This window comes from Chlorocebus sabaeus, chromosome 2, assembly GCF_047675955.1.
Source record: "Chlorocebus sabaeus isolate Y175 chromosome 2, mChlSab1.0.hap1, whole genome shotgun sequence".
NCBI classification, from domain to species: Eukaryota; Metazoa; Chordata; class Mammalia; order Primates; family Cercopithecidae; genus Chlorocebus; species Chlorocebus sabaeus.
Window position 1 is genome coordinate 95,865,687 of NC_132905.1, and position 26,009 is coordinate 95,891,695.

Here is a 26,009-nt window from a genome sequence, read left to right on the forward strand (position 1 = left end):
GCCAGCTGTCAGCTTGGGCAAGTTACTTAACCTCTCTGTGCCTCAGTTTCTTAACCTGTAAAGCTGAAATAGATTATGCCTCATGGAGTTGTTTCAGAGAATATATGAGGCACTACATATAAAACTATTTAAAAAATTCTTGTCACATAGTGAGTGTGAAATTATTATTAGCTATTGTTGTGATCTCAAGTCTTTCTCTAACTTTATTTTATTTATTTATTTGAGACGGAGTCTCACTCTGTCGCCCAGGCTGGAGTGCAGTGGCGTGATCTCGGCTCACTGTAACCTCTGCCTCCCAGGTTCAAGCGATTCTCCTGCCTCAGCCTCCCAAGTAGCTGGGATTACAGGCATGCACCATCACGCCTGGCTAATTTTTGTATTTTTGGTAGAGACAGGGTTTCACCATGTTGGCCAGGCTAGTCTTGAACTCCTGACCTCAGGTGATCCACCCACCTTGGCCTCCTAAAGTGTTGGAATTACAGGCATGAGCCACTGTGCCTGACCTTTTATAAAAGCTATGCTTGCTACCGAGCTAGACTATAAATTAATAAATCCCCGGGGCTTAGTCCAATGCTCCACCTTGTACAGAAATGATGATCACCAGCTGATAACCCTTCTATTAAGGTGCCCAAGATACCTGCACATCCAACTTTATAAATATCAATGATGTTAATATAGATCTATAAATGCATAGGCAACTAGTTTTGAATGCCTGTTACAGCAGGGTGTGACTCGTAGTTTCCACTGTGGACCTTCGCAGTGTGGAGCTGGGGAAGGGCAGTGGAGGAAAGCTGATGTTTCTAGGTCATCACTGGGAGGAGGGTCCGGCCTCAGCAGCTTTCTCTCTAGGGGGATCACTGTGCTATGTCAGCCATCCTAGTGTCTAGCCCCTTTGGTGAGTGATCTGCATTTTAAAAATAAACTTTATTGACATATACATACACCACCCTGGCTTTGTAGGGGTGCTAAGGTCATAACAGCATGTGGTCATCCCCTCCAGTGTCCTGCTCTGCCACCAGCACCGGGTCCTGGGTGAGGGGGTGTGAGGTCAGTAGAAACAAAGCTGCTGTCTGTGGTCACATAAGGGTCATCAGCTGACCTTTGTCCTTGCTCTGCTAGGTGGGCAGTGACTGTACGAAGCCCCAGGGGATATAGGAAATGAGAGCAATGCAGGACAGCGAAGCCTGAGAGCTGGAGGCCTGAACCACGCTGCTGTAAGCACGCCGATTCCACAGCCTGCGGAGAAGCTCCTTCGTGGGGAAGGCAGGGCTTGAGGTGGGTTAGACCATTCGAAGAGTGAGTGTGAACTGCTGGGCATGAGGATGCGCACCCAGAATGACCGAGGGTGGTTGAGTTGGATTTTTTTTTTTTTTTTTTTTTGAGACGGAGTCTCGCTCTGTCGCCCAGGCTGGAGTGCTGTGGCCGGATCTCAGCTCACTGCAAGCTCCGCCTCCCGGGTTTACGCCATTCTCCTGCCTCAGCCTCCCGAGTAGCTGGGACTACAGGCGCCGCCACCACGCCCGGCTAGTTTTTTGTATTTTTTAGTAGAGACGGGGTTTCACCGTGTTAGCCAGGATGGTCTCGATCTCCTGACCTCGTGATCCGCCTGTCTCAGCCTCCCAAAGTGCTGGGATTACAGGCTTGAGCCACCGCGCCCGGCCGGTTGAGTTGGATTAATCTGGGCAGTGGAGACGCATTCGCAAGAACACAGGGCTCACCTGGAGGTGATCAGCTTAGGAAAGTTGGCAAATTAGGACAAGCTTGGCCTCCAGCAACTCTGTCTAGCCTCCTCCTGGAGGATCGGCACAAAGTGGGTCCCGCTGGCCACACAGAGGAAGCAACAGTTCCATCACTGGGTTCTGAACCACTTCTAACTCCAAACAAGAGGCACTGCCATCACCACCTTGCGGTGCCCAGGAAATGGAGCGGACGACCTGGAACCCAGCTGGGAAGCATCAGTGAGTGGGTGGGACAGCTGAGAGGAGGGGTGGGCGGTGTGGGGGCAGGAGGCTGGGCCTGTCCAGTAGCTTCCTCCAGGACACCAGCTCTCCACGTGCTCTGCTGTCTGGGCACCGCAGGGGGAATGAAGACTGAGGGAGACCACAGGCACTGATGACTACAAAGGAGGCAAGATGCCTGCATGGGGCCCACAGAACACGTTTGTGACCCGACTCCATCGCCGCCATCGCAGAACCACCATGAGCCCCAGGCAAGAGCAGACACCGTTTCACCTGTGGCTGAGCCAGGTACCTGTCCCCCCGTCCCCCTCTGCATGTGCCCAGGCCACCCACTGCGGTGGGGAATGGACACTGAAGTCCAAGGATGGATGAGCACGTCCCCCAACGCCAGGTGAAGAGAGCTCCTCAGAAGGTCCCTGTGGATGGCGTGGGGACACAGCTGCCCTTCACAGGTGGACCACCTGACACACACCCTTGTGTGGGCTTCACCCCCGTTCCACTCCCTCGGCCGGACCTCGGCACTCTGTTGGCACTTCCCAAGTGTGTCACTCTCAGGCCACCACCTGCTGGGCTCTGCCGCTGGGGAAGTCCAGGCCAACAGTCCCTGACATGTAGCATCCACAGTTACCCTGACCCAAGGGTCACCGGAATTTTTTTTTTTTTTTTTTTTTTGAGACAGAGTCTCACTCTGTCGCCCAGGCTGGAGTGCAATGGCGCAATCTTGGCTCACTGCAACCTCTGCCTCCCAGGTTCAAGCAATTCTCCTGCCTCAGCCTCCCAAGTAGCTGGGATTACAGGCAAGTGCCACCAAGCCCAGCTAGTTTTTGTATTTTTAGTAGAGATGGGATTGCACCACATTGGCCAGGTTGGTCTCGAACTCCTGACCTCAGATGATTCGCCCACCTCGGCCTTCTAAAGTGCTGGGATTACAGGTGTGAGCCACCGCGCCTGGCCCCCTGGAAATACTTTCTATAGTTAATGATTTTAGCCCCAGGCCTAGAAAGGACGCTAAACGGCTTAAAATCATGTAAGAAGCACGTTAGGAAAGTCCTTTGCAAAGAACGAAGCAAGGACTAAGCAAGCGCAAGGCAATGTCCACCTCTTCTTTTACTTTTATTTTTAAATTTTCATTTATTTATTTATTTATTTTGAGACGGAGTCTTGCTCTGTTGCCCAGGCTGGAGTGCAGTGGTGTGACAGCACGATCTTGGCTCACTACAACCTCTGCCTCCTGGGTTCAAGTTATTTTCCTGTCTCAGCCTCCCAAGTAGCTGGGACTACAGGCATGCACCACCACTAACACTAATTTTTGTATTTGTAGTAGAGATGGGGTTTCACCATGTTGGCCAGGCTGGTCTCAAACTCCCAACCTCAAGTGATCCCTTGTCTCCGCCTCCCAAAGTGCTGGGATTTACAGGCACGAGCCACCGCGCCCAGCCTGCCTCTTCTTTTACGTTAATTGGCTGTGATGGTTGGTCACTTGCAGTGACCTGATGAAAGGGATGCTCAGAGAAGACCCTGGGACTTCTAGGACAGAACAGGACTCAGGAAAAACAACTCAGCGTGTAGTGTTCTGTGTGCACATTTATTTCTTCAAAGATTGTTTGTGTTCCAGCCACATCTTCTCCAAAGGAACCCACCCAAGCCCGTGCACAGGCTTGGTGCAGGACTGTCTTCGGCATTTAAAGTGCTATTGAGGAATACAATCATTGTCACGTAAGTTCATCACCGCACTCCAGTGTCAGGCCAAACCCTTCCGCGGACCTGGAAAACCTGCCGTTTTCTTCTCTTTTTACAATGCAGTTTGGACATAACAGTGGTAAACGACAAACCACAAGCCTCAATGGTGAATGGTGCACTACTGCCCAGCTGCTGAGAGAACGGGGCAGTGTACTGTGTTTCCAATGCAAACAGTCATGGACCCAAGGTAACTTGAGTTTGCTCTGCAGGATTCCGCAGGGGCCTTGCCCTGTGCAGGCTGCTTTGGTCATCGTGTCCGGGCCGGTTTGGGGCAGTGGGGAGAGGGCCTGGCAGCAGGGTTGATGCCAGCCCCGAGGTCTGTTTTCCATCGGACAGAGATCCGTGTCCTGACTTCCACCGTCCACCAATTTGTACTCTGAAGTTTCCAGATCAAGAGCCATGAGATTATTACCCAGGAAACACCGGCCTTCAGTGGCCAGCAGTGTAGATTAATCTTTCCCTCTCTGCTCATAGCAACTTTGCAACTCTCGTCTATAGAGGTGGCCGGTAAAACCCAAGCAAAAATCTAAATGGGCACCAAGGTGCCACTGAGTGGCCGTCGGTCATAAGGGATCGGGGCTGGGTTTGAACCCAGACTTGGAACTTGATTAAAATAAACTGCTCTGTCAAAACTCTCACAGCAAGTTTTCAGCAGGAACAAGAAGATGGCTACTTTTGTTATTGCTACAATCACACACAGCTGTGTGCAGACACACATACCACACACACACACTGAAAGCTCCATTTCACTCCTCCACAAAGAACAGAGGCACCTCCTTAAACAAAGCAAACGGGGAAGGGTTGCAAGCTCGTTAAAACCAACATGAGCACCCAGTTCCAGAGATACAGACACAGTTAATCTTAGTGTTCATGAGGAATCGCTTTTAAAACACCACTCGGCAAAACTTTCATCCAGACAAAAGCCAAAAACAAAAGCCCTCAAGCCGCAAAAGCTCATAGAAGAGGTGAGACGATAAAGGTGATTTACACGTCAGTATTTTTAGCATTTGGTGGATAATCTTAATTTATCTTTAACCTTCACAACATTTACTTTATCATAAATACCCTACACCATGAAAAAAAAAACCTGCACAAAATAGCTTGGGAAAGAAACATTCACAGTATCAATACAGGCCATTTCTCACGGTGCTACCCTGAAGCTAGCCTACGTGTTTCCTTTGCCTTTGCTTCATAAACTCCCTCCCACATTGGTGTTTTCTGTAACTTCAGAAAAGGCCATTGGATGGAGACAACATGAGTGTGTCTACAGGAAGCAGAGTCCTAGACCTAGGTATTCAACAGTAAGCAGTGCTCATGGGATTCATCTGGAAATGGAATAGTTAAAAACTATTTTTTTTTTTTTTTCTTTTGAGAGCAAGAAGGCTTAATATAAAATTCTGGGGCCGGCATGGTGGTTCATGCCTATAATCCCAGAACTTTGGGAGGCCGAGGTGGGTGGATCACCTGAGGTCAGGAGTTCGAGACCAGTCTGACCAACATGGTGAAACTCCATCTCTACTAAATAAAAATAAATTAGCTGGGCGTGGTGGCTGGCACCTGTAATCCCAGCTACTTGGGAGGCTGAGGCAGGAGAATCACTTGAACCCAGAAGGCAGAGGTTGCAGTGAGCCGCCACTGCACTCCAGCCTGGGCAACAGAGTGAAACTCCGTCTCGAAAAAAACATTTTTTAAATAAAAAAATTAAAAATAACTTCTGATCTCCTCGCACTTGAATAGAGTACACCTGAATTCCAAAATCAAATAAAAAAGAACAATTAAAAACTTCTGATCAGTGTCCGAAATTCTGACACATAATATCCTCTGGGAATTCTTATATGTCTCAGGCTCTTTTTACCACATGGCCAAGAGCAGTAAAACTTCAAGTAAAACATTCAAGTGAACATCTGTCCCATCTGTCCCAAAAGACTAGCAGTGACGCCTGACTTTGGGGACAGAAACTTGGTAGTATTCACATATTTTGAAACTCCAGGTGCTTTTTTTTACAATGATTAAAACTGGAATATAATTTTTAAAAACAAAGCAGGTTGAAAAAGTCATTTTAAAGTCACTTGATAATTCCTGGAACACCTAAGAAATTTGTAATGTGCATTTTAAAGTGAAATTCATAATGTCGTTTTCTAATCTCTCCCCCTAAAAAAGAAGAAAAAAATCCCATAATTTTGGTTTTTATACAGGTTTTCACTAAAAAAGAAAAAATCCTAAAATGTTGGTTTTTATATAAATTTTTACTCACCAGTGGCTCTATTACCCCCGAAATATTTCATGTTTAAGGATTAACAAAAGAACCTATGGAAGGAATCTCGCCCATTTCCATCTCTGTGACAGAAGTCAAGCTTTCATAACGGCCTTTTACATCTCTTTGGAGAAAAGTGAATCATATTAAACTGTCAAAAACACTTCACCCCAATGATGACTGTTCTTTAACCAGCATGTCTACTGGAAGTGGCACATTCAGGGCAGACCAAAGTGAAATCTGTGAATGAACTGAAACAGAAAGGCAACTGATGAGGAAAGCGACTGGAATGATACTTAGGGATATTCAAATGGTGTGCCAGGTGATCATGTTTTCCACCAAAACAAACCCAAACAAGGGCACCCCAACCTGTGTCCAAGAGGACTGTTCACAGCAAAATTCTGAAGTGCTCATAGAAAGAATCTCCTGCAAGTTTGGCCCATTTGTTATTAAACTTCCATTCCTAAGACTGACACCTGAGACACAAAATAATTTCCTCCATTGCCCTAAAAGGACTTTGTTTTGGCTACTGGCAGCATTTGGCAAAATCCATGTATGTGTTTGGTTACCGTGTTGTACGAGCGGTCACGTATGGCTCCTGACTTCATCTGACAGGCCTGCTGTGCTCTTGTTTAGCAAGTATGACAGGCGGGAGGAAAAAAAAACTTGAATGTCAACTTCTCCACTAGTAGTATTAGAGCTTTTAACACGATAGAGAAAAATGTAAAAACCATGTGAGAATATATATATCTTCCACTTGCAAGTAGGCTCAAAGTAAACTTAGAAAAGTGTTCTGCATACTATGCATAGGATATAGTTAGTGTTCAAGTTCTATGGCTAATATCAAAGGTAGATGACTTCCTACATCTGTCATAGCATCGCCATTCCTACCAAAATTTATTTATCCACATCCTGTCTATGTTCCACTTCCCTGTACTCAGGGCCAGCTGCATTTTTTATTCCAAGCAGCAGATGAGGAGAGGTGACCCACCCTTTCCATTCACAGTGACAGCACAGGGGGGCACCTCCTTTTTGTGACATGGTCCAGGCATGGACCAAAAACACTTGTTAGTGTAGAATAGGTAAACTGAGTCCCTCACACCTGCCCTCCACAATCCATTAGAGTATATTATTTCACTTATAATGTTAATCTCCTTCTAATATTGAACCCTAACTCTTAGCTTTGAGCACAGCCCAAGCTCTGTGGCTGTCAAGTCTCATTTGGCATCTGGTGGCGAGTTGGGCTTTTTATCCTCTCTGGGGGAAACCTCCTGGCTGGAGACTCAGATATTGTTTTCCCTTTAAAAGACTAGATGGTTGGAAGAAACCCAGCAAGACAAGCGGGGCATCTGGACATCTGGCGGGCACACTGGCTGCGTCCTGGTGAGGGTAGTTAACGCGGGTGCACGTCTTCTGGCTTGGAGGTGATGACCTCAGGCCCTATGTGCAGGGCTCCACCGGGGCACCGTTCATGGTGTTCTTGTTTCTGTGCCTGGAGAGCAGCTTCTTGTTCAGGATCCTGGTGAGGGTGACGCCTTTCCTCCGGGAACCCTCTGGCTGCTCCAGGAACACAAGGTCATTGTGTGACTGACTCATGCCCGGGTCTTTCTGTTGATGCCGCCGGCGGAAGAACAGCTTTGCCCCTTTCCTTAGAATTCCTCCTGGAAGAGGGAAGCACAGGGGCTGGTCAAGTGGGCGGGGAATGAGGGGCTGAATGACTGCTCCAATGGGACAAAGGGAAAAGGAGGCTCGAATGCCTCTAACAAAGGGCCAGTTTACTACTTCAATGTGCTGTCACTATCTGCATGAGAAAAAAACAACTGGAATCTGGCTTGTACAAAATGAGATTTTTCAAGATGAAATGGAAAGGAGATTATAACAGTAGAAGCAGTAAGCCTGGACTATCGCTTGGTATCCCTTTCCAAGGATGGTATTTATATTCCTGATGTTTTTTGGGGACGGAATCTTGCTGTCTGTCACCCAGGCTGGAGTGCGGTGGTGTGTGCGATCTTGGCTCACTGCAACCTCCACCTCCAGGTTCAAGCGATTCTCCTGCCTCGGCCTCCCATAATGGCTGGGATTACAGATGCGCGCCACCACGCCTAGCTAATTTGTTGTATTTCTAGTAGAGACGGTTTCACCATGTTGGTCAGGCTGGTCTCGAACTCCTGACCTCAGGTGATTCACGACCCTCAGCCTCCCAAAGCGCTGGGAGCTGGGATTACAGGCCTGAGTCATCACACCTGGCTTATATCCCTGATTTTCTATCAGATCAAATGGAGGCAGACAGCTGTTGCCTCGGTTGGGACACCAAGGACACCTGGGTCCCTTCTGTGCCACCCACGTCCCCTCATTAGGAAAGGTGTAGGTGGCAAAGCAGTGCTGTGCCCCAGAAAGGATCATCACACTCATAAAACCCAATTAAGACCCTGAGAACAATAGTATTCACTTTCTTAGGGATGTTAAATAACAGTTGCTCTTTGGGGAATAAGATTTTATTAAAAAATAATTCCAGATCCTATCATATCTATTAGGCCGTGCCCTCTGAAGTTTGTCACTTGGGCATATTTGGCCTACAAAACCTCAATTTTGTGTCGTTTGATCTATCTGTTTACAGATAGATACAGATCTCTATATACAGATATTTATCTGGATATAGATATCCATCAAGTAGTAGAATATGGAATAGAAAAAAATTAGCAGCAGCAGCAGCAACAATAATTTCAACAGCAATGATTCCTTAAAGATCAAGTATGAGCTAACGTAGTAGGTGCAAGAGCCCACTAATTTGCTTTTTCACAAATTAGTTTAACATCTTATTAACCAAGGCTGGCAAGGTTGAGGGAGTAAGCATTTCAGTCCAGCCTGTGAAATTCATTACCACTTGCATGTAGGTGGTAATGACTTTGAAAGAAGACAGGTCTGATCATCATGAAGAGGAGCTTTATTCTTAATGTGATAATTTATTCCCTTTGTGATAGGCATATCCAATAAACATCTCAATAGCCATGACATATGCAAATCGCCACTCACGTTGAGGAGGTTAAAGGAGAGGATGAAGAATATCAATTCCCTCTTCTAAATGAAATGCACACCAACAATTGTGGCATCTGAGGGCAGTCGGAGAAACCTGACCTAGACCTGCCTATGAATCTTTGTATAATCAAAGCCTGCTATGGGGAAAGAAGCATGTGCCCCTGAGCCTGACTTTAAGCACGAACTACTGTGTCCCATCTGCTCTGCCCAGGTTACATACAGGACAGAAACTGAGAAGATGAAGGGCCGCAATGGACTGAATTTAATTTGATCAAAGCAGCCATAATTTTTTAAAAACTTGACTCTCTCAATACAACCAAATCACTTCTTCTGATGTATCATTTGGACATTGTTTTACAGTGATCTAAAGTTAGGAGCCTGTGTGCAGGGGTTTCAGGGACTGCTGGAAAAGGAATGAAAAAGGAGGGTAAGTAGTATCAACGTGTAAATGACGTCCCTGTTGTCCGCAGGCCTAATGGTACACCTGTGGGACATCAGTGTCAGTTCCTGGAGTGATTCACGTCCCTGAAAAATGCAGCACGTCGTGAAAAACCAGCCATCAGCAGGGCGTGTTCTGACGGCTGGATAATGACCCCAACTGGACATGGCTTTGGAGTTTGGCCAGTGGGGCAGACGCAGTGGTGCTGATGTGGCTAACTGCCTTTGCATCAGAGGGCACCTGCTGGGGAAATGCCCTGGGCATGGTGATAGGGGCTCCCAGGCAGAGGAACCCCCAGTTGTCAGGGGGCTCTGAGACCACCAGGTGACCTGAAGTTGGGGGATGAGGGGGACCCTCATGGTATTTCTGATCTGTAGGCACCTGCCTTGAAGCTCTGCTTTAGGCTGACCTTGGAGGCCCTGAAGGGCCTATGGACATGGGCTCTCAGGTGGAACAGGGGAGAGGAAAGGGTAGATCCAACAGCTTCACCTGGACTGCTCCAACGTCACCCCCCCTTCACTTCCCAGGGGGAATGGAGGCCTAGGGGGAGGGAACACCAACCCATCCCCCGGGTCAACCACAGACCCACGGTCTCAGAACCCCCAGCAGTGAGACGTTCCTTCCTGCTTCATCTCCAAAGTCCATTTCATAGGCATCCCTGCACTGAAGCTGGCCTGGGGTCTGGAGCCAGGCCTGAGGTATGAGCAGGGACACTGTGATGGGCTGAACTTGGCTCCCCTACCCCCACCCAAATTCATATGTTACAGTCCTAACCCCCAGTACTTCAGAGAATGTGACCTTATTTGGAGACGGGGTCTTTGCAGAAGTCATCAAGTTAAAATTAGATCAACGGGGTGGCCCGTGATCCAATATGCCTGCTGTCCTTATCAAAAGGGGGAACTCAGAAACAGAGACAGACACACAGGGGAAGACACTGTGAAGGGTCACAGGAAGGACGCCACATGAAGATGAAAGCAGGGCACAGGGCGATGCTTCTACAAGCCAAGGAGCGCCAAAGGTTGTCAGCAGCTGTCAGGAGCTGGAGAGGCGGGAGCAGGCTTTCCCACAGGGCCTCAGAAGGGGTGGCCCTGCTAGCACCAGCAGCTCAGACCTCCAGCTTCCAGAACAGGGAGAGAATCAGTGCTCCTGGTGTTGAAAACACCCAGTTTGTGGTAATTTGATACAGCCCTGGGAGGAGAGGGGTACATTTGGCTTAAGGATCCAGGAACGCCCGCCATGTCTTCCTGTTCAGTCCTCAGAACCCAGGCAGGCACGTGGAGGAGTGGGGGAGCGGAGAGGACAGTGGAGCTGAGTGTCCTCAGCCCCAAGCCCTCAAATCAGCCGGCATCTAAGGACTACAGGTGTGCAGGCCCTTCCTGGAGAATCTGGCACGATGGGGGTCTGGGGACAGCGGGCATGAGCATTTTTCAAAAGATCCCAGGTCTTTCAAACATGCAGCTGGGGTTGCCCACTGCTAGCCCAGGTCTGGCCAAAATGCCACCAGTGCTTGGAGCACCTGGAGGCCACAGTGGACAACGCAGGGACAGGCCAGGGCCAAGGACACGGGCACCGTACCTGCTCTCCTGTGTGCCGCTGCTCATGCTCCTTCACGCTTCACTCTGGGGGCCTGCAGACCACAGGGCTGTGAGGGGAGAAGCTGATGCAGCCCACCCGCAGGGCCCCACGCCACGCCAGAGATGCGCGGTGTGCCCAGGTGAAGAGGGAAGTGGGGTGTGCAGACAGGCAAGGCACGGCTGTATTCAAAAGACCTCAGAACAGGAAGAGGGGCCGGGCACGGTGGCTCAGCCGTGTAATCCCAGCACTTTGGGAGTCTGAGGTTTGGAGAATCCCCTGAGCCCAGGAATTGGAGACTAGCCTAGGCGACATAACCAGACCCCATCTCTAAGAAATAAAAATAAAAAAATTAAACTTTAAAAAAAATAAAAATAAAATGGGATACGCACATTTTCAAGCAGTTACTTTAAGTCATGCAAGGGAAATCGAACTACAAGTGCCTAAACCTGGGAGGCTGAGGCAGGTGTTTTACTTGAGCACATGAATTTGAGACTGCAATGAGCTATGATCTTGCCACTGCACTCCAGTCTGGGTGACAGAAGTGACAGAACAAGACCCTGTCATAAAAAAATAAAATAAAATAAAATAAATAAAAACTGCCTAAAATTCTAATTCTTGGCATATTAAGACGAAATAGCAAGGATTGCAGCCTGCATGTAAAAAGATGGAAGACAAGAAAGATTGGCACGGCGTGTTTGTTTTATCCTCACTACGGGCTCCAGTCTGTTGTCTGTCCAGACCCTGAGGGACTAACTTGTTTTGGTGGCAGATCCCCGCCCCAGGGAGCCCTACGCCTCTTCCATGGGCCACACCCCACCCCGAGGGGCTGGTAACAAGGTTATTTTCTGTTCTTCCATCTTCACTCACGCTCTCCAGAGCATGTCTGCTGTTTTGTTAAATTTCTTTTTTTTGAGACGGAGTCTTACTCTGTTGCCCAGGCTGGAGTGCAGTGGTGTGATCTCAGCTCACTGCAACCTCCACCTCCCAAGCTCAAGTGACTCTTCTGCCTCAGCCTCCCGAGTAGCTGGGATTACAGGTGCGAGCCACCACGTCCGGCTAATTTTGTATTTTTACTAGAGACGGGGTTTCTCCATGTTGGCCAGGCTGGTCTCGAACTCCTGACCTCATGATCCACCTGCCTTGGCCTCCCAAAGTGCTGGGATTACAGGTGTGAGCCACCGCTCCTGGCCTGTTTTGTTGAATTTCATAGTTCAACATCAATGCCAGAAACCAGATTATGGTCATATGTGCCCATGTGAAAATCTTCCCGGAAATCATTTGTGTGACTTGCACTTTCCCCTCACCTGATAATTTGTCACAGCTTCTAGGGGGATGGCATCAACTTCTCATACAGGGGATGGTCATGTGCGGGTGGGGACTGAGGTTTGCAGTTCTGTAGACTGGACCCTCAATGATATCCCCCAGCCGCCTCTGAGGAAGGAGGCCTGATCCCTACCATTTTTAGGGTTGCTTTTGGTCACTGTTTTCCTACCTATGGGATTTTAAGATAGATTCCTTAATTAGCTATTTATGTCTGCTAGACTCTGTAGGGACACATGAGGAAGCTAAGGTTTGGAGAGGTGGCTGTCTTGGGGTCTCACACTAACGGGGCGGGTGTGTAACACTGCGCTTTCTGGCTCTGAAGTTCATGTTCCCAGGCCCTGCTCCTCCGTGCTGCTAAGGACGGCGTCTGAGAAGTGGCCAGCCAGGTGTCTGGAAAAATGGGCAAGTCTGTGGCCCCTGGGGAGGAGACTCCGGAGAGTGTGGATACATCAAAGCCCTTGGGGTCTCACGGCGCAAAGCCCCCTAATCCAGCAAGGACCTGGGCGGGATTCCCAGAACGAGTTGCGTCTCCAGAGAGGCATGCAGGGGGCGGGGGAGGAGAGGATTCCCGTCATGCAGACTCATCTCAGGCAGACTCATCGTCAGCCATGAAGGACCACCACACGGACAGAGGCCATTCCATTCCCTTTCTCAATAGCAATGGGAAAGCCTGTCTCGACTTGGAAGCAGATTGTTCACTGTCACCTTTCAGGTAAACGATGCAGGGAGAACACGGCCCCGGATTTGCCAGCTCACACTAAATAGCCGCCCCACGGTGGTTGTGAGGGACGAGGCTGAGACCGGAGCACGCTCTTGTCTATTGGGCAGTAACCCCGTATGGAATGTACCAGTCTGCCCACCTCGATGAGCAAGCCTGTGAGGTGTCGCTGTGTCAACCTGGCCGCAGCACCCAGAGATTCAACAGAACTGAGGTGTGCCTGGGAAGGCATTGTGTAGATGTAGTTAACAACCCCAGCCAGTGGACTTTAAGGAAACGAGATTATCCTGGAGAATGTGGGTAGGCCTCGTCCAATCAGCTGAAGGCCCTAAGCTCAAACACTGGTTTTCCACGGAGGAAGAAATTCTGCCTCAAGACTAAAGCATCAACTCTTGCTGGGGTCTGTGACCTGCTGCCTGCCCTGCAGATTTCAGACCTGTCAATCTCATGAGTCAGTTTCTTAAATATGTAACCTATGGGTTCTGCTGCTCTGGAGGACCCTGACTGATCCAGGAACTGATAGTCTGGATAATCAGACCATCTGGATGACCTGGACCAAGCACATTATCTGCTTGACTTTGAGCCTGCAGAAACTGTTGCCCTTTGCTGATAGTGAAGTTCACGCCATGGGCAAGAATAGCCGGCGCCATGTTGATTTCAGGAAACCTGACTACTTGACTCCAGGCTACCTTCTCTACACCAACAGCAAGAAGCAAGATTTAGACCTCACCCACAAGCTTCAAGATTCCTGAAGATAATCTGGTGGGGGGGTTATGTGAAATTTGAGGCAAGTAACTAAGATTTTAAATGGGAGACAGGGAGAAGAAAAAAAGTCCTTCCCTGGTTCTAACAAAGTTTAAAAAACAAATCACAAGAAGGCTGAAGTATAAACAAATACATGAAAGAATTTAAACATCATCTAAATTATAGCTCTAATGTCATAAATATTTCCAAATTTATTCCTATTTGTCTCTTACAGAGTCTAACAGATATAGTTAATTGAAGGATCTGTCTTAAAACCCAGCAGATGGGAAAAACAATGACCAGAAGAAAAAAAAAATTGTCTTTGGCTTCCCAAGAACAGCATCAGATTTCAACTGGAACCACAGATGGTCCATGGATAGAAGTGACTACTTTTTAGCTCTGGAGGACGAAAAAGGGAATCAGCCTCTTCCTGTGGGTGTCACAGAGAGGTCGCCCAGTCACATCAGGTACCAGAGCGAGCGCCCTCACCTGATAGGTGCTGTACAACCTCAGCCAGAGCAGTTTCAGGAGGAACATGGGGAACTAGCAACCTAGGAGGGGAAAGGCGGAGACGGGAGGGAACACGAGGCAGGCAGGTCGGCTGGCTGCTGAGCTACAGGCTGCACTCCTAGGATGGCTATGTGTAATTGAAAAAAATAAGACAAAAATAACTTACTGTGCAGGCAATTAATTCTGGTTGGCATAGTGATCCTCTTAAGTTAAAGGGAATAAGCATGAGATGAAGAGAAGTAAGAAGCAGAAAGAATTATGCAAGAGCAACATCAGAGTGGACGTGGGTAAGGGTTCTGAGCCATCTACAGACACCACAGGCACACGGGACGCCGCTGTGCAGGATATTTGGCAAGGTTTCTTACCATTCAAGTGTTTTTCCCAAAACCTCCCTTGAAACTGTTGTTCTTGCTTGTGGTAACACACCCATAATATACCCTCTTAACCATTTCTACCTACACAGTTCAGTGGTGCTGACTCTGTCTACAACGGTGGCCAACTTCATTGATCTTTTTTTAAACTAAAAGTAAACCAAAATTTGGAGAATACATTTCCTGTGTGGGCTGGTTTCCAACCAGCAGAACCTCAGGAGGGTTCTAAATACACAGGCACTCTCAGAAACCTAATACAGACTCCTTAGCAGGGCAGAAGATACAGGAGGTTCTTAAACCAAAAAAAAAAAAAAAAACCACACACAAAAAAACAAGCTTTAGTTTTTTAAAAACGACACCCTTTATCACCGGTTTTGAAAAATGTTTGGTCAAAAAATGAAAATGACTTGGCACCCATAACACAGAATCATCTCAGATTGTGACAACAGCTCACAGAGATGCTAATTACGAGTCTCTTTAAAAACGCTGGAAGGAAACATTTAAAACTGCTGCCAAATATGTCCTGTTCAAAAACCTGGGGTCAACGCGGTAGGGCCACAGGAGTGAAACGCATGGCACGGCTGAGTGTCTCTGCCGTATTCCCAACTGCCGCGCCTCCGGGGAGTTCTGAGCCTGTGCTGTAGGTGGCCAGCACCAGCCCCCAGCACACCTGCCCGACACCCAGTCCCCAGAGGGTGGACCCCTCATCCACCTGGCCCGTGAAGGGAGAGGAGCAGGGTGGGTGGCAGAGCAAGGATGGAAACCCGGGGAAAGACTCTCCAGAAGGGAAACCAGACAGAGAGAAGCAGGAGGGACTGGGTGAAGGAACGCAGATCTTTGCATGAACAGAGTGAGCGAGGCTTGGCATTTCAGAAGGAATGAGGAGGGCGGACGGGGGGTTGAGTTCTGCCAGGACAAGAGGAAACGGGTCGAGTCAGGGAAGGGAGAGGAAGAGCTACCCCACCATGCGCCCATGTTTGTCCCACCTCACCCAGCACTCACCGTCTCCAAGACAAAGAATAGGCCACAGGTGTGTGTCAGGTGACCAGGTCACCTTTGACATAACCCAAGCCAAGGCATCTTAACAGGAGCACAGGAGCGCAGAGGTCAGTGTGCAGCTTACAGCCCTCAAGAGCTCTGTGGAGGGGGGTCCGCGCATAAAGCGCCCCAAGGCCAGGCAGTGGGCAAACAGATCCAAGGGGTCTGAAATCTTATCCAGGAATTTCCTCCTTCTCCCTTTCCTCTTCTAACTTTCCATTTCCCCCCAGCACCTATCCCGACTCTGCACTGGTAAGGACGGGGGCATAGGAGAGCGCAGCCACCAGGCCATCACTGAGGGACACGAAGCAAAGACAGGGAGAGAGGGGACAAGGACAGACTCAAGGACAGTCCAGCCCACGACAGGCTGTCAGCTTTGGCACCAGGGACATTTGGGACCAGAGCGTACTGCACTGTGAGGCTGCCTTGTGGGGGCGTGTCCTGTGCACGGCAGGGCACTGAATGGCATCCCCGGCCTCTATTCACTAGATGCCGGTTGCACCCCAGACTCCCAGCTGTGACAACTAAAGTGTCTTCAGACACTGCCATATTCCCTGGGGGAAAAAGTGCTGGGCTTGAGAATCACTGGTCTATGGCATCAAGAACAGAGGACAAGAGGTAGCAACGGCAACGCTTAACAAAGCTCCCCCAAGGAGCCCCTGCGATTTCCCGACACAGACTGTCTTAGGACATCCTGAGATTTCTGCTGAAAGCCTTGGAGCCCCACACAAGAGCCAGAGCCAGGAGTTAATGCTGAGTTTCACCCAAGCTCACAGCTTGGCCTGCCTTGCCCCCAGTCCTGTCTTCTGCACCGAGATGTCCTTTTGTCCCCCAAATGGTGGAGTCAGGTGGGCGCAGGCAGCGGCCACGCTCCTCATCTTATGGAGGAGGATGCTGAGGCTCGGTGGTCTCACATCTGGAACCGACCCCAAGCCCCTAGACTACATGCCCTTAGCAAATACATTCAGGTTACTCATGCCAAGGCACTGTCTCGGCAAATCTGCACACGCTTAAGGAATTTATAGGTGTAAAGCACTGAAACTCAGGGCTAATGGAAACAATCAGTACTAATGAAATGATCACCTCCTCGCCACCCACATATTAAGTTAATCAATTCATTATTCCCAGGAGCTCCTCTCCCCGTAGAGCCTCCTAGGGTCAGGTGGTGAGGTCTGGTTTCGTTTGAGGTGCACGGAGACTCTGAGAGGCATAAAGGAGCAAAGATACCCATATCGGCAATGGAAGGAGCCCCAGGCTCTGCCTGGCTTTGCTCTGAGTCTCTGTGGCCCATCATCGTGTAGGGCTCTTGGTAACCCCTCGGGAAGCCAGGTGGCGCAAGCCTGGACTGAGGAAGGGGCCTCTATGCATGGACACACACTGGCCCCAAATGCAGAGATGACACCAAGCCTCACACAGAAGGACCTGCAGATGCCCCCCATGGGTTCAAACAGTCAGCACAGGGCGTTTCTGGAGGGGCAGGGGGTGAGGTCCAGAGGGAGCTTGTAGGGGACAAAGGGAACGAAAGCAGACGACTTCAGCTTGGAAGCCAGCATGAGCACAAAGCCTCCCAGTGGGGGGCCCGGGGTTGGGGGCTCGGGAGCAGGTACCTTTATGCTTTTTGGCAGCGCCTGGCTCCGAGACACTCACGGAGCTCTCTGATAGCTCATCACCGTCGGGGTCCAGCAGGGCCTGGCTGCTCCATGCCACGGCCTGGGGCTCCTTCTCCAAGTCCCAGGAGTCTAGCTCATCCTCCTGGGGCTTGGGGGCAAGGGATGCCTGGGCTGACTCAGCTTCCTCCAGTGGGGCAGAGGCTGTGGCCACCTCCGGATGGGATGGGGCATCCTCCTGGTGGGTGCTGTCCACAGAGGCCATGTAGCTCTGCATCAGGGCAGCATCGTGGTCCTGAGATAGTGAGGTCTGTTAGGGGCGGTGGGGAAGATGATAAGGGTTACGTGAAAGGAAGAGAGGGTTCGAAAAGACCTGAAAAGCACTCTCCAAAACATTCTAACAGTTGATTTCAAAGTCTCAGAAGATGCAGTAGCGGGCCTCGGAGAAGGTGCTCATACGTCACGGCTGTTGCTCATGCTTGGGCTAAAAAAGGTCTCCCTTACAGCCAGGGCTCAGGGTCCCTAGGCAGCTGGGGGGTGGCCCCCGGGGCTCAGAGGTTAACCCCCTTCCTCCCGCAGATGGGCCTAGCAGTGGGAGCATTTGTGGCAAGCCGCAGAAATGAGATGCAAGAGAGCCCGTCCTTCAGAGTCCACGACAGCACAAAGGAAGTGGCCGTGGGTGTTTCGGGTTTAGTTGTCTTTGTTCCTCCACACGTTTATGTTACCTGCAAGCAGAAATTCACTGGCGCAGCCTCTCAAAGATTATATTTTGTGTAAAAATATTTAAGCACTAAATTAACCTTTGAGAGTCGGGATAGCGCTTCCTTGGAGGGGGAAAGTTTGGGAAGGAGGGCACGGGGGCTCCCTGAGGGCCAGTCATGCTGTCCTTGGTGTGGGTGGCAGTGACACAGGCGTTTGCTTAGGGACAATGTGCAGTTCTGACTTAAGTGCTGGCCTGTGGAAGAGCCCACTGACTCAAGATTAGATAATCTCCCTGTCTCTACTAAAATAAATACAAAAAATTAGCCGGGCGTGGTGGTGGTCACCTGTAGTCCCAGCTACTCGGGAGGCTGGGGCAGGAGAATGGAGTGAACCCGGGAGGTGGAGCTTGCAGTAAGCTGAGATTGCGCCACTGCACTCCAGCCTGGGCAACAGAGCAAGACTCCGTCTCAAATAATAATGATAATAATAATAATAATAATAATAATAATAAAAAGATTAGATAATCTGAGCACCAATACAAATAATCACTGCAGTGGATTCAGAACATTAAATACTAAGATCTAGCAGTTCCTCGTGATTCTTAAATACGATCTTAGAAAAAGTATATGAGAGATGCCCATGGGTCTTGTCCTTGTTTTGCTCATTCATTCACCCAAGACCAAAGAAAACCCAACTACTGGGCCCTGGACTTCCAGCGAGGTCATGGATCCCCTGCTGAGGGGCTCTGGAGGGATCAGGAAGCCCCAAAAACACCACCCGCGTGCCTCTGGGACGTGGGCAAGGCCACCCTCTGGGTGCAATGGCAAGGCTGATGACTCATCTCTGGCACCTCCGAGGTCCTGTTCTGGCCCGTCTTCCAGTCACTGAGGAATCCATGTTCTGCGTGCCCTCTGGCCTACCCTCCCACTCTTTTGTCCACAATTCTTCCTCATCCCCTTCCCACACCCAATCAAAATCTCCCAACCCTCCCTCAACCTGTTCACTTGGAAATGTCAAAAAAGAGTAAGGGCCGGGAGCAGTGGCTCACACCTGTAATCCCAACACTTTGGAAGGCCAAGGTGGATGGATCACTTGAGCCCAGGAGTTCAAGACCAGCCTGAGCAACGTGGTGAAACCCCGTCTCTACCAAAAATACAAAAATTAGCCAGTCTCATAACAAATTAGCTGGTCTCAAAATAAATAGATAGATAAACATTTAAAAATCAAATTAAAAAATGTAATAAAGAGAGTAAGGATCTGTAACATGGCCCTTCACCTGAGGGGTTGGCCTCTCCGCAGCCTGAACCACACACCTGCCACCACCTGCTCCGAGCAGACGTCCCAGAGCGGGAGAAGGGGAAGAAAGGGAGTGCAATGTCCATGGGGGACACTACAATCTTCATTTCTCTCTGATTACAAAAGGAATAAAACATTCACTGCAAAAAAGTAAAAGGCTTTGGAAACGTGTCACATGGAAAGTGTAAGTTCCCCGTGACTGGGTGGTGACGAGAGTAGAGGTTCTGTACCAAAGGGGAGTCTTACGTCATGTTCCTCTCTTTCAATGATTTTTCTTGGAATGATTTGCCAACCTCTCAATGTGTAAAGCGTCACTGATCAGAAACTCTCCCATGTCGTTGGTGAACGGGATAAACTGCGTAAACACAATACCACGCGTGACTCCTTTGTGGGGTGAGGAACGTAATTTGACATTTGTAAATGGAACTCTCTGGATGTTAACCAAGCACTTGTGCTAACTTCTTCAAAGGGCAGAGGAGCAGCAGGTCACTGACAGATGCAAACCCCTCCCCAGCCACCATGATGGTACCTTGGAGATCCCTGATATGATAATAGTGCTTTTCTTCCGTGGCGACTTGAGTTTCAGCTTTGAAGATTCACTGAGTTGTCGAATGGCAACTTCAGCCACTGGATCCGAACCATTCAACACCAACAATTCTGCCGGAGGGAAGGCAGTGTTAAGTTCATCAGCAAAAATTAGACTTCCATGGGAACTTCCAGGGATAATGGAAATGGTCGATAAGCAATGGTTAGCAGATATTTTCTAAAAAGGGCCAAAGAGTACATTATTTAGGCTATGTAGGTGGTCTCTGCAACAACTTCTCAATGCAGCTTTTGTAGAGTGAAACCAGCTAGAGACCACAGGTAAATAAATGAGCATGGCTGGGTTTCAGTAAAACTTTATTTACAAAAACAAGTGATGGGCCAGATTTTTCCTGTGGGTCATAGTTTGCTGTTTGCTGACCCTTGGTCTACACCTTGATTCCCGGGTGGTTACAAGATACTCACTGAAGTGTCTGCTTAACATTCACCTATTTTATTTATTTAAGTTATACCTGAATAGAGTTGATGGAAAATGGCAAAAGCAAGCAAGCGACAAAAAAAATATCTAACCCTTTGGAAGATTTTAAACTTTGAAAGGCAAGGTAGTGACTCCTTTTCCCTCCCAAGAGTGGCTAAACACACAGAATAGTAACTAGAGCTATGAAGGGCCAGTTAATAAAAGCACTTCCTTCCCTAGGTGAATAACCACACACCAGCCAACATCAATAGAATGCTTACGGCGAACCAGGTGCTGTTCAGAGAGCTCTGTGCACATTCTCTCATTTACTCCTATTCCACACCCCATGAGCAGGTCCTTCCTTTTATCCCATTTGACCACTGAGGAGGATGTCCAGCAGCCAGGAGGCCCCAGAGCTGACATGAGTCTCTCTGACTCAGAACTGATGCTTGTAACTTACACTTTCCTGCTCAGGTAAAGTCAAAATGCCAAAGCTATTAAAGTAGCAGCATAGTAAAAGGAACTTCTGTCTCAGTTTTGGCCATGGCCTGAGGCTTACAGATGCTGCATTTCCAAAGGGAGTCAAGATAAGACCACAGTGGCCAAGAACCGGTGACAACAATGACACTGGGGAATAACAGATACTTGGTCTTCCTCCCTGGTTCCTGGCACAGAGAACAATAACAACAACAACAAAACCCTTTGAATTCCAGAGCCACTGAGATGAGGCATCTTTCTTATTCCTCATAAGCCCCTGCAGCCCACCTGAGTGAATGCTAATGAGGATGAACATTGGATGTCAGAGGCACCAACCCTGTGGTTAGAAGGTTGGAACTTTCTGCCCTCCTCTCGCCTGTGGGGAAGGGAAAGGGGCTAGAGATTGAGTTCAAATTACCAATGGCCAATAAGTGAATCAATCACGCCTACCTACTTATAGAAGCACCATAAAGCCCTAAATGACAGGGCTCAGGGAGGGTCCAGGTTGTGAACCAATGCATGCACGTACTGGGAAAGGGGCGACTCCACGGAGATCAAAGCTCCTACGCTCAGGACCCTTCCAGACTGTGCCCTGCGCCCCTCTTCATCTGGCTGTGCATTTGTGTGATAATAAACTGGTAAACCCAAGTAAAGTGTTTCCCTGAGTTCTGTGAGCCATCACAGCAAATTATGGAACCCGAAGAGGGTGTCATGGAAACCCCAATTTGTAGCCAAGTGGGACAAAAGTGTGGTAACCTGAGGACCCACTATTTGCACCTGGCGTCTAAGGTGGGAGGGTGGTTTTGTGGGGCTGGGCCTTTTACCTGTGGGATCTGAGCTAACTCCAGGCAGTGCCAGAATTGAATTAAATTGTAGGACACCCAGTTGGTGTCTGCAGAGAAACAGAAAATTGCTTGCCATAGAAAATCTACACATTTGGCATCAGGAGTGTTGTCAGTAGAGGAACAGATTTTTGTTTAGCCACTGAGCCATACTGAGAAGAGAGAAGTGTTGGAGAAAGGAGTTGGGGAAGACTCCTCAGGAGAAAGCTATGCTGTAATTCCCAAAGTCACCAAGGGAGAGGCATTGGGAGCACGTTCTCCTCACACCAGGCCCAGTGCTTCTGTTCAGTCCCTGGAGAGCCCGGTCCAGGTGCTAGGTGCAGCCTGGACACCTGCTATAGTGCCTGGCTGCACCGTGGCGGGTGAGCCCGGGGGCTGGCTCCATGGCCCATCTACCAGAACCCAAAGTGGGAACATCAGTCTGGGTCTTTTCAGAGGGATCCTGCCCAGGTGACGGGACCCCACAGTATGGGCAGTGGGGGCACTGCCAGGGGAAGAAACTGAGGAAGGGGTATCAGGGGCAGCAGCAAAAGTGTCAGAGGCATTAGTGCCAGAGTGGCTCCATCTCAAATAAGGGCTGGGCAAAATGAGGCTGGGACCCCCTGGGCTGGACTCCCAGGAGGTGAGGTGTCCTTACTCACAGGGTGAGCTAGGAGGTTGGCACAAGGCACAGGTCACAAGGACCCTGCTGATAAAACAGGATGCGGTAAAGAAGCCGGTCAAAACCTGCCAAAACCAAGATAGCAGTGAAAGTGACCTCTGGCTGTCCTCACTGCTGGTGATACACTAATGAGGATGCATTAGCATGCTAAAAGACACTCCCACCAGCACCATGACAGTTTGCAAATGCCATGGCAATGGCAAGAAGTTACCCTATATGATCTGAAAAGGGGAGGAACGCTCAGTTCTGAGAAATCCCCACCCCTTTGGTAGAAAACTCGTGAATAATCCAACCCTTGTTTAGCATATGATCAAGAAATAAACAGAAAAAGAGCCAAACCCTCACGGGTTCTCTGCCTACAGAGTAGCCATTCTTTTATTCCTTTACTTTCTTAGTAACTTGCTTTCACTTTACTCTGTGGACTCGCCCCGATTTCTTTCTTGCACCAGATCCAAGAACCCTCTCTTGGAGTCTAGATCAATACCCTTTTTTGGTAACGAAAGGAGGGGCAGGGCCTGCATCCCAGAATTGCAGGTGGGGGACCCAGCACGGTAATATCCAAAAAACCTTAAAACCTCCCACGAGAGGAGGAAGCAGTTGTAAACTTTCACCAGGCTGAGAATCCAAAGCCACGTTAAGACAGTGCTCCTCCAGTGAGAACTTCCCACTCCCCTGACCACCCCACCTTGTCCAGTTGTTGGCCTTGGCAAGGTCAGACACAGGACTCGGTGAACGGGGGAGAGCTAGGCAAGAAGGAAGCACCCATTGCCCCTGGGAGCAGGTCACGAGGGGGCGAAGGGAAAAAGTTAATCCCCAAATTTAGATTATGCAGTGATTTAATAAGTCAGTAAGATCTCTTCAAAAACGTCTATTACCTGAAAGTGACCATAAAATAATAGGAGATTTGCATTTCCTATTAGTAGTGACCATTTCCTAGTAGAAGGGAAAACTACTACTACTCAGCAGGTCTAAGCAGAGAGTGGGAAACAAAATTAAAGTGACCGTGATGATGATGTCCCAAGTCCTACTTGTTTGATATTAATGTAGCTAGCGTGTTGTGCAAGAAAAAAATGATCAGAAGGCCGGGCGCAGTGGCTCAAGCCTGTAATCCCAGAAGTTTGGGAGGCCAAGGTGGGCGGATCACGAGGTCAGGAGATCGAGACCATCCTGGCTAACACGGTGAAACCCTGTCTCTACTAAAAAAATCAAAAAAAAAAAAAAAAACTAGCCGGCCGTGGTGGCAGGTGCCTGTAGTCCCAGCTACTCGGGAGGCTGAGGCAGGACAATGGCGTAAACCCGGGAAGCAGAGCTTGCAGTGAGCCAAGATCTGCAGTGAGCCAAGATCCCGCCACTGCACTCCAGCCTGGGCGACAGAGCGAGACTCCGTCTCAAAAAAAAAAAAAAAAAAAGATCAGAAATTTAAAAATGTAAAGTCTCAGCTGGTTTTTTATTTTTTTAAAGCATTCCCTAAAATGTAGAAGGAATATGAATGCCGCTTCTGGTCTTTGATCAATTTGGAGTTCCCTTTTCTCCCTCTCCTTCACTCATCACTCAACCACAAAACCAAGCCAAATCAAAACTTTTTTTTTTTTTTTAAAAGAGATAGGGTCTCGCTCTGTCACCCAGGCTGGAGTGCAGTGGTGCAATCTTGGCTTACTGCAACCTCCACCTCCTGGGTTCAAGCGATTCTCCTGCCTAAGCCTCTCAAGTAGCTAGGATTATAGGCGTGCACCACTACGCCCAGCTAATTTTTGTATTTTTAGTAGAGATGGGGTTTCACCATGTTGGCCAGGCTGGTCTCGAATTCCTGACCTCAAGTGATCCACCCGCCTCAGCCTCCCAAAGTGCTGAGATTACAGGAGTAAGCCACCGCACCTGGCCCAAAACAACTTTTTCCAAACTCTGAAAGGAAAATACTTCATATCAGAACAGCCCAAAAGGCCCAGAGGTGCTCAGAGGGAGAGCGGTGTGCGCACGTCTCAGTTACCTGTATCTGAAGAAGAGAGCGTTTTGCTGACAGGGGCGCTGCGGCAGGAGATGGCCTGGACAGAGATGTCCTTCTCAATCACCTTCACCTTGATTGGAGTCTTCACCGGAGACTCTGCCAGAGGAAGATTCTGATTACAAAGGTGGCCCCATGGTTGACTGGATCAACAGTTACCGAAAAGTGAAAGGACAGCCCTCATTGCAACTCTAGTGTGTGCAGCTGGCAAAGGCAAAGTTTAATGAAAGCCATTTTGAACGGAGGAAAGGCAAGAGTGGTGTCTGGAGTCCAGGTTGAAATAAAAGTTCAGAAACATTTTAACTAAGCTAGAATTTCCCATTCTACTTGGCATCCCTGAACTGTGCCAACTCATGTATTCTGGGAGGATGATGCTTTTGCACAAGTAGAGATGCACTGTGAATTGTGAGAAATAAAGCATACACTTACACAGAAACTTCTGTCTCCAAGGCAGTGGCTGTGGAGACAGGTACAGAATTCAGTTGGCTCTCAAATGACAGCCTGTCAGGCCTTCTAACAAACGATTTTTAACAGAAGAAAGTCTACAAAGCCAACTCACTTTGAATTTTTCAAGAAAAAAGTGTGTGCTGTCCCCACATACAGGTAATAGAGTTGGTGTTTTGTTGTGTTTTGTTTTGTTTTTGAGAGGGAGTTTCGCTCTTGTTGACCAGGCTGGAGTGCAATGGCGTGATCTCGGCTCATTGCAACCTCCACCTCCTGGGTTCAAGCAATTCTCCTGCCTCAGCCTCCAGAGTAGCTGTGACTACATGCATGCGCCACCACACCCAGCTAATTTTGTATTTTTAGTAGAGATGGGGTTTCACCATGTTTGTCAGGCTGGTCTCAAACTCCTGACCTCAGGTGATCTATGCACCTAGGCCTCCCAAAGCGCTGGGATTACAGGCATGAGCCACCGCACCCGGCCCTATAATAGAGTTCTTAATTTAACTTAGTTGGAGTCACACCTATGTGTAACTATTTATACTATCTAGATTTTAGCTTCAGAATACACCATGGGAATCAAACCTTGTTTCAGCTTATTGCATACGTGTTTGGCAGAAGAAAAAGAAAAGATAACTGTCGTCCAACAACAACAAAAAACGAAGCACAAGTGTGGCCAATCAGCACCCTTCCTGTGCTGTGAGATTTTCCTAACACTCAGTGCTGCAGGCTCCAGGACTCCGCAGTCTGTGGGGGCAAGGTGGTTACAGGCAGGTGCCACGCACAGAGTTCCTCGCCTGCGTTCCTATTGTCTCACCGGAGCTCAGCGGGGACGCCCTCCCCACGTCGACGCGAGGCTTGGTCTTCACGGCAGTGACAGTAGTGACCACAGTCCCACAGGGCATCACCATGCGGTCCTTTTCGATTTTTGCAGCAGGAACAGGGGGAGGGATGGGCCAGGATTTCAATTCCCCAGGTTCTATGTAAGAGAACTGCAGAGAAGACGCGTTACTTGTTTCTGGTTTTGTGGAAACTGCACAGGCTGATCAGCCACATAACGCTTCCTTCTTGTGAAATAACCATAATTCCTTCCCTTAAGGTCACTTAGCATTTCCAATTAACTTGGATATTCCCAGAATGGACACAGACCCCACCTTATACACAGCCGGCTCAACACATAATGATGGCAACCGAATAGAAGCTGGAGAACCAAGCAAAATTTTCAAAGGCCTCTTTGGGGTAGGCCTGTAAAACGGCATCCTGAAAAGTTATCTC

The 26,009-nt window shown here is 48.9% G+C and overlaps 1 protein-coding gene across 3 annotated transcripts in view; it reads right to left on the reverse strand.

Moving 5' to 3' along the window:
* Positions 1 to 3,524: 3,524 nt before the first annotated feature.
* Positions 3,525 to 26,009, reverse strand: part of C2CD2 (C2 calcium dependent domain containing 2) — a 70,736-nt gene continuing 48,251 nt past the window's right edge. For all 3 annotated transcript variants that reach the window (XM_007968908.3, XM_007968900.3, XM_007968916.3), the window contains exons 10-14: positions 25,552 to 25,726; positions 24,279 to 24,392; positions 19,841 to 19,968; positions 17,314 to 17,623; positions 3,525 to 7,613 (exon numbers count right to left, since the gene is read on the reverse strand). In XM_007968908.3, the coding sequence (XP_007967099.3) occupies positions 7,393 to 7,613; positions 17,314 to 17,623; positions 19,841 to 19,968; positions 24,279 to 24,392; positions 25,552 to 25,726 (948 nt within the window). In that variant the 3' untranslated portion in view covers positions 3,525 to 7,392. The remainder of the gene's footprint in view (positions 7,614 to 17,313; positions 17,624 to 19,840; positions 19,969 to 24,278; positions 24,393 to 25,551; positions 25,727 to 26,009) is intronic.